The 8,292-nt window shown below is 41.9% G+C and overlaps 1 protein-coding gene across 1 annotated transcript; it reads right to left on the bottom strand.

The window, feature by feature from the left end:
- Positions 1-1,454: 1,454 nt before the first annotated feature.
- Positions 1,455-4,213, bottom strand: LOC108117299 (histidine-rich protein PFHRP-II). Its single transcript, XM_017229659.2, has 2 exons — positions 4,032-4,213; positions 1,455-2,709 (listed from the first exon to the last, which is right to left on the bottom strand). The coding sequence occupies exons 1-2, from the start codon at positions 4,041-4,043 to the stop codon at positions 1,582-1,584; spliced, it is 1,140 nt and encodes a 379-aa protein (XP_017085148.2). The 5' UTR covers positions 4,044-4,213; the 3' UTR covers positions 1,455-1,581.
- Positions 4,214-8,292: the final 4,079 nt, after the last annotated feature.

Here is an 8,292-nt window from a genome sequence, read left to right as displayed (position 1 = left end):
TGATTGATTGTTTGTTCGCTCACAGTGTCGTGCCACATGCAGCTATCCTCTGATGGGGATTCAAATGCCACGCCCACCGCCCACAGCATAGTATGACTCCCCCTAGAGGAGGCATTTCCACATAGCCAACACACACACACCCACACATACACATGTGAGGGTATGCAAATTTCAATCGTGGCATTGCAAATATTTATGTTCCTTTCAATGCAGTCACTGTGGGTAGAAAATGTGGGCGATGAGGGGTAGCCGGTGGTTTAGGTGGTTGTTCTGGGTGGTGCCATAGTTGACCTGTGACTGGGAAATATGCGCCAGTGTTTAAAGGAAATGGAATTTCCCACAGACACACCGACGAACTTCATAACAGGATGCCCTTTTAATTAATATGACAAAACAATAGGAATAACATGAAAAATATGCCGCAAAGATAAATCCAAATACGGGCGCATAAATTAATTTGAAACAAACAAAAAGACATTTCAATGCTTTAATGAAAACTAAAACCAAAAGTCAGGTAATTTATAATATATAAGCATTTAAAATAGCGACTTTAAAACCTGTTGAAGTCAAACCACTAGGTAGCCAGGCAGGGGCTTTTAACATAATAACTTATTTTAATTTAGAGTCGGGTATTTTAACAAACAAAACCATAGTTAAAATCTCAAATATAAGCAAAATAAATGTATTGATTAAGAACCATACTCGCACATAAAATCTTTACCATTATTTGAATGAACAAATTAATGCTTAAATATTCATATCAGAATTTTGAAGCATTGCAATGAAATTCCTGAAAACATTATAGTTGCAAGACTATGCTCGTTTCTTTACTCTTATTTGAATGGTATTTATTTGCTGGGCTTATTTAAACACTTTGTCAGCATAAAATTCCGCACAATGTAGGTTATCTGAAGAGAACTATAGAGCCTTTTCTTCTGATTGGTCCTGAATCGTGAAACACAATAGGTGCTGATAATCCCACATTCAATTCCAAACACTTGAAAATGTGATCAAATACATTTTTGCAGTTTATTTTTCTGTTTGCAGTTTCATATAAAATATAGATCTATATCTGGTCAGATACATAAAGATTACAACAGTTATTTACAACATACTCATACAGCGTTTCTCAATAGTTACAGTAGAAGAAAGATATGGATTTTTTAGGAAAAAGAAAACAGGAAGAGAAAGTCTAGAGCTGAGAGATGTAAGTAGGTAGATATGTGTGCTGTGACTGGGACTTGAATCCAAATCGATCGAAACCCAGCGGGCAAGGAAGCCTTACTTCGAAGGACTTCAATCTCCCGTGTGTAGTCGCTTTCAGTTTTCCGTGTGATTTAAGTGGCTTGTGTGTGCATTTCTCAAAAAGTGAAAGATAGTTAGAAGAATAAAACAGATAGAAAGACAGATAGATGATAGAGAGTTGGGAATGCTGCTTAAAAGTCGCACTTGCGTGCGTATACGCAATACAATGTTACGCATACGCCACATTGGATTCGGTAGTCGGTTAGGCAGAGTGTTTAGAGAATGCTCGTCGTCGATCGGAAGTTAAACCCCTCTTAAGTACCGACCCCTTACTTCTTAGTAATGGTCATAGTGCGCATGGTACTGGCCATCATCCTCGTGTCCATTACCGCCATAGTAACCACCATGGCTGGCAGGAGCTCCATGTCCAGCGGCAGCCACAGCGTTCAGATGCGCAGCGCGGGCATGCTGAACCTCTGCGGGCTCTACGGGCACTCCGTTGTGGATGACCGGGATATGGATGGGTCCCTTGTGCGCATAGCCGGTGGCGTAACTGTTGTGGCTGCTGTGGCTCTGCTCCCAACGTCCGTCGTAGCGGCCATCATCCCAGGATCCGTGGGAAGCTCCACCATGAGCGGAAGCCTGCGACAGGGCGGCGTAGTGGGCGGCCTTGGCGTGCTGCACCTCGGGCGTATCGACGGGCACACCGTTGTGGATCACGGGCACATGGTAGCCACCATGGGCAATTGGGGCAATGGCATGTCCTGAACGGGCGGCAGCGTGAGCGGCAAAGTGCGCGGCCTTGGCGTGCTGCACTTCCGGCGTCTCAACGGGAGCTCCATGGGCATGGGCAACCTGTCCCAGGGCCTTGGCGTGGGCGGCATAGTGTTCAGCCTTGGCAGCCTGCACATCGGGTGTATCAACTGGCACACCACCGTGGGTCAGTGGCACATGGGCAGGCTGTCCGTAGGCCCAGCCTCTGCCGTAGATTGAACGCTTGTACAGATGATGTCCGCCGGCATTGTGAGCAGCAGCAGCATGGGCGGCGGCATGAGCAGCCTTGGCATGTTGCACCTCGGGGGTATCGACGGGTACGCCTCCATGAGTCAACACTGGGATATGGATGGGTCCATGGGCGTAGGGTGCATAGGCGCCATGGGAGTGGGAAGCAGCATAGACGGGAGCAGCATGAGGAGCTTGAGGCAGGTTGGTGCCCACAGCATTGAAACCATGGTGAGGATCAGCGGTATAGGACACGGACTGCACATGACCATGACCGTCCACATAGGAGTAAGAACCGTGCGTGGTGCCATCATGACCACGAGTCTCGTGCTTCTGTGAGTTGGGATCGGCGTATCCGTAGGAGTAGGTGTGGCTATGAGGGTCCAGGTGCTGATACTGTGTGGAGACGGCTCCGTGCCACGATGCGGACACCGTCGAGACCAGCAATGCTGCGGCAATAAACTAACCAAAACGGGAAAACAAAACTTTAGTATCACTGCACCAAAAAAATATTTTTCTTAAAGTAAAACAAAACTATAAAACCATAAAGACTTTTTGATGATTTCGGGATAGTGAAAAATTTTCATAAAATAATATTACAAAAACCTTAAAGACCAAGAAAAAATATTCCTTCCTATGTATACATATCTTTCACCTTTTTCTCTTAGTGTGAAAAGTGTTAGTCGTGGGATTATGCCACGGTTCAGTAATTACTCCTCTTGCGGTAGGCACCGCCTAAAATCTTTAATCGCAGGTGTCACTCAATGGGAGCTTATAAGCCGCCTCTGCTAACCTAATTACAGGCTTTGCTTTTCTTTTCCTGCGCTGGCGCTTGCGCGAATGTTTTCCTCTCGCTTTTCTTTGCCATACACATCTCTCCACTTTTCCTATGAAATCGCTTTTCCAGCGCCGCGAAGCGCAACCATTTGATTCGATTCCGAGATAGTCGTTCGACCAATATTCGTTTGTAGATATTACCGCATGCGGCGCGATTATGTGTACCATATATTATGTGTCAGCACAGGTGAGTGGGGCAGTGTGGTAGTGTAGCAGCTGGGCAGCAAGGCAGAAAGTGGTGGAAAAACGGTTAAATAAACTGTCCGACATGCAACATGTCAACAGCTTATCAACGGGATTTCGCACAGAATTTGATGGCAACTGATGGTTTTCTGGGTGGTTCGCTCTTAGCATGACGTGCCACCTTTAATTGACTCTCGGATGGAACTGAAGGATTTATGTGTTTCAGCAGCAGCCGCAGCACAGGTGGTATTTTCATACGGAGCGGAATTTAAATGAATCGAATTAATTTCATAGAAGCAATTTCCATTTGATTTCAAAATAATTGAGTTAAGACAGGTAAAGAGAATGCAAGAAATGAATTTATACTTTATGCCAGTCATAGCACTACTTATCATTCAAAATGATTTGAAAAATCTATATTGACATAATACCATTTACTTTACCATTTAATTTTTTAACTTTCCGCTTTTTGTAATAAGACCTAAATTCAGTTTTTCGCTTAAGCTAACGGAAAATTCATTGAAGTAGGCTTATATATCCTCCACTACCTTGAAGTATAATCTCAAAATTTAAAGTTGTTTTCCAACTTCGAAAATAAGAACTGAATTCAACCAATTTTTTAAGATGATAAGGTTATAAAAATGACATCGGCTAAAACTCCTAAACCTAAGAATCCTATTCTTCACTTCATCACTGATTTTCGACATTTTGTATAGATCCTTTTCCTTGGCGTTATCCTTTTTGATCCCTTGGCTTATACTTACGAATGGCTTCATCTTAGCTTAGATCACACGTTTGAGCTTCGAAAAAGGAGTTTTCGGGGATACACTGGATGGGATGAGCGGAAAACTAACTACACACGACACGACACAAGCACTAGTCGCTGGACGCTGGTTGAACCTCCTAGAACCACGACTAGGACTGTTAACGAACTGTGCTGTCTGCTGGCTGGCGGCCCTAATATATACCGCCCGAGACTGGCGACTGGAGACTGTGGGAGCAGAGACACCGAGCTGAGACGCCGGCGCATGCGCAACATTGCTAACAGAAGCATGCACGCCAGCAACACCAGCCCAAAAAAACAACAATATCGACCATACAACAATGGCAACAACGAGAGCAAGAGCAGAACAATGTGGTACCAGAGTAGCAGAGTAATCGAATTACCACAATAATCGGGGCTCGAAGCGGGTTTTAGCCAAAGCCGAAGTGTGGATATCGAAGCCGCAGCCGAAGAATGTGTATCAATCGCTTGGCTAGGAGAGCACTGCAGCATGTTGCTGGCTTGCAGTTGCACTAGCAACATGTTGCTCGTGCGTTTCCTTCGTTGCGTTTGTCACTCTTAAAAAAAAAACCGCTACCATGACCTTGCTTTCAAAGCGATTTAATTGCCGGTTTGATTTCAACGATTGATGTGTTTTTTTTTTGGGAGGGGGACTATCTCTTTGACTTCCGCGCTACGAACAATTAGCACTCATTATTTGGCCACGGGATTAGGCCGATCTTATCGCTCTCGATGCCTTTCAAAAAACGCCCAAGAGACCCGCCCCAAGCTGGCCGGCGATCAAATTAAAAAATTCTTACCCACCGCTTGCAACATGCCCCAACGGCGGGGGCCATAACGAAATGTGAGCTGGCCAATTTCTGGGCGTTTGCCTCTTTAATCATTGAACTGCATCGGAAAACGAAACGAAAAGTTTGCAAATTAAAAATAAAAACAAGAGCACGGCCCAAAGAAGCCAGCGGAAAACAAAAGACAGCAAAAATGGGTTTTCTATTCACTTTTGGCCACTGACGCTGCCGCTGCTGTTGCCACATGTTGCAGCATTTCTTTGCCAGTCAGTTAATCTAGATGTTGCACTCACAGATGCACTCAAAAAAAATATTATAAGAATAGTAGACAATAGGAAATAGAAGGATGATAAAATCAGAAACTGGCATTGGGCAGACATAGGTTGCTTTCCATCTCTCCACTATACATTCATTTTCATTTTATAGCCATTACTTTTTATTAACCTCTTTGCAACTTATATATCTACAGTTTTAAGGAAAATTTAATTACATTTTTTAAGCAAAAAAAATCATATTTTTCCTTTCAGTGTACCCAGCGAGCCTCCTTGGTCCGTTGCCATATAATGAGTGCTTGCACTCTGACTGACTTCGATTATTTGCATTCGATAAGCGCCATCGGGAGAGCGGGTGGCTATATTGGCTATATAGCTCTAAATATCTATATAGGTATGGCACACTCCATATTCTTTTACTCCTATCGGCAACTTAATTTGTTTGCCTTCGCCTGCCGCCAATTTAATTTGAATAAACCAAATGCAAACTGCTCTTTTGAACTTAAACCAGTGTGTTTGTGTGTATGTGTTTTTATGTGCGGGCGGGCGATCATTTTGGGGCGTGTTTGACATTTTTGCAGTATGCGCAACATTATAAATTATATTCCCGGTGCCACTTTTGTTTTCATTTTATTAGCTCGGCCCACTGTCGACAGCTGTGGGCTGACTGAATCTAGCTGACTAGCTGGCTGGCTGGCTGGGTGACTTACTGACTGGCTCAAGTGCAATCCACACATTTGTGGATTGTCGAGGTGCCCACCTTCAGCCAGTTCCAAACCCAATCCAGCTCCATTTGCGAACGTAATTATTGTCTTGGCTTTCCATCCGAACGCTACATGCTCGGGTGTCGGGCATATAAATTCTGATTGCTATCAGGGCGAAAATTAACTAATTACCTGGTAATAACACGTATTATGCAATCAGAATCAATTTATCTAAATGCATTTCTAATCTAAAGCAACCAAGCTTGTATGCAATATGTTTCCATTTTATTACTAAAAAGCACATCAAATTTATGTACTAGAAACTCGAAATCATAAAGAAAACTGTTAATAAAAGTAAATTTACTTGGGTAAAGATTGACAGACTTAGGATCAACAACATGTTAAGCTACTCTAAGCCCAAGATCATAAAATATGAAATATTGTGGTCTTTGAATTAATTATAAGTAATAAGTAAATTTATAATTTATTTACAAACATTTTTATTAGTCACTTGAAAAGCTTACAAAACTGCAACTGTTAAAAACTATTATCCAAAATTATTTTCAGTGATTGCTTTTTCAGCTTACTCATTGTTTGTTCAGCACGTACCAATGCCAAACTGTCTTTCGGCAAGAAAAATTGCAATTTTCATAGCCATTTAACTTTGAACCACTTAAGGCCACCCAGAATTCTCTATTTCTGAATTTGTACATTCGTAGATATGTAAAAGGAATGTCTAACAATTGCAAACTGCAAAGATTTTCAAGTGGGCGTGGAACCTCCTTCGTTTTGTGCCTTTACTTGTTGCCTTTTGACCGATTTGAATAAATGCAAATCAAGCCTGGATAGATATTTTTTCGATAAATTGCCCTGTCGATTTCAGTTCTTATTTAATTGCTGTTATTTACAGTTATGGGCAGGAAAAGAACATTTGCATCAGCATAGAATAATTAAGTCTTCAATGTGGGCAGGTGTTGTCTCTGCAATCATTTGTCTTTTGAATATTTACCCATGGCTAAATCATGTTCAATTAATTGATACTAGCTGTTAAACAACATAATTAAGATCGATAGCGGGTGATGGCATTTTATAACTCTAGTTTACTAGCTGAACACTTGCGCCCCACCATTAGGCAAATGAAGCGTGGTCTGCTTCTAGCCGCGGCAATTAATTGCAATTAATATTTAAAATTCTGCCCGCAAGACAATAAAATTCTTCATGGCGTGACGCAACACAGAAACTAAAACTGGATTGGCCAATAGCAATTGCAATCGGAATTAGCATGGCAACACCATCGTTGATGCCTTCTAACCTGGTCACGCATCACTGAGCCAAAGTGACCAAAAAAAGCAGTGGATTTATATAGTCTAAAAATGAGTGTAATGAACAGCTTGTTAGCATCGACACTTTAGAAAATAACAAAAATTAACAAAAATATATATAAATATATTATTACTTTAAAATTGTATAATTTTATATTTTAACTAAATATTTATTCAATAGAAACAAAATCACACCAATTTCCGCGATTCCATCCCATCGTACTCCATTGGCATTGAAATTCTTCTGGCAGTTGGTTTTGGCTACAACTGCTGGCCATTCAGACGGTCTGCCCTGCTTTGCCCAGCGATGCAGTGAAGCGTTGAGTGACTTTTGGCCAGGCGGATGCAATCCAAGCGCTCGCGGGTGTAAGTGCCCTCTTGGGAATGGCTTATTGAAGGCAATGGCAAAGCAATCGCATTTGTCGATTTCATTCTTTGCTTCATTTTAGTGTTTTTTGTTCTTACACAAACTGTTGCTTCGAATATTTGTGGTGAATTAAAAATGTTAATTGCTTCGGCCAGTTGTTGGCCATAAGACAAATGAGTTTATGGTGCGAGAATTAAGTATTTCTTGGCAACAGGGTGTTAATATTGGTTCTCATGGTTCTCTTTTGTACGTTATATTGCAGGAAATAAAGTATGCGCAATTTAAACTCCGTTTCCCAACTATAATTGCCATCTGTAAGAATTCTATAAAACACCCTGTTTGCCGCATTTCAAGAATTAATTCAATGTGCTAAGCGTGCCAAGCTAAAATAAATCATTAAAATTTATGAATTTAATTGGCTTCAATTATTGCCAACAGATAAAATGTAAAGCAAACTGCAACAGCTCTAATCGAATCGGATTGAACCGCCAGCCATGAGCAGGCAGTTATACTCATTGGGATTTTACTTGGGATCGTGTTGAGTGGTTAGGCTATTCGATTCAATTTGATTTCATGAACAGGGGCCACCCTAACGTGGAATTATGAAAATTACACCAAGGAACTTTGGCCAACATATTATTAGGGTGTAACTGACGAATGTACCGGGGCCAAGGGGCCGCCCCAAAGGAGGCGGAACCCGTCATCTATAAGTATCTGTATCTGAATCCGTGTATCTGTATCTGCTTTTGCGAGTGGCATTTGTCACATGGCGAGCCAAGCTAATTGGC

This window comes from Drosophila eugracilis, unplaced genomic scaffold, assembly GCF_018153835.1.
Source record: "Drosophila eugracilis isolate 14026-0451.02 unplaced genomic scaffold, ASM1815383v1 contig_440, whole genome shotgun sequence".
NCBI lineage: Eukaryota > Metazoa > Arthropoda > Insecta > Diptera > Drosophilidae > Drosophila > Drosophila eugracilis.
Note: the sequence above shows the minus strand (reverse complement) of the source record. Positions and strands in the feature narration are given on the sequence as shown.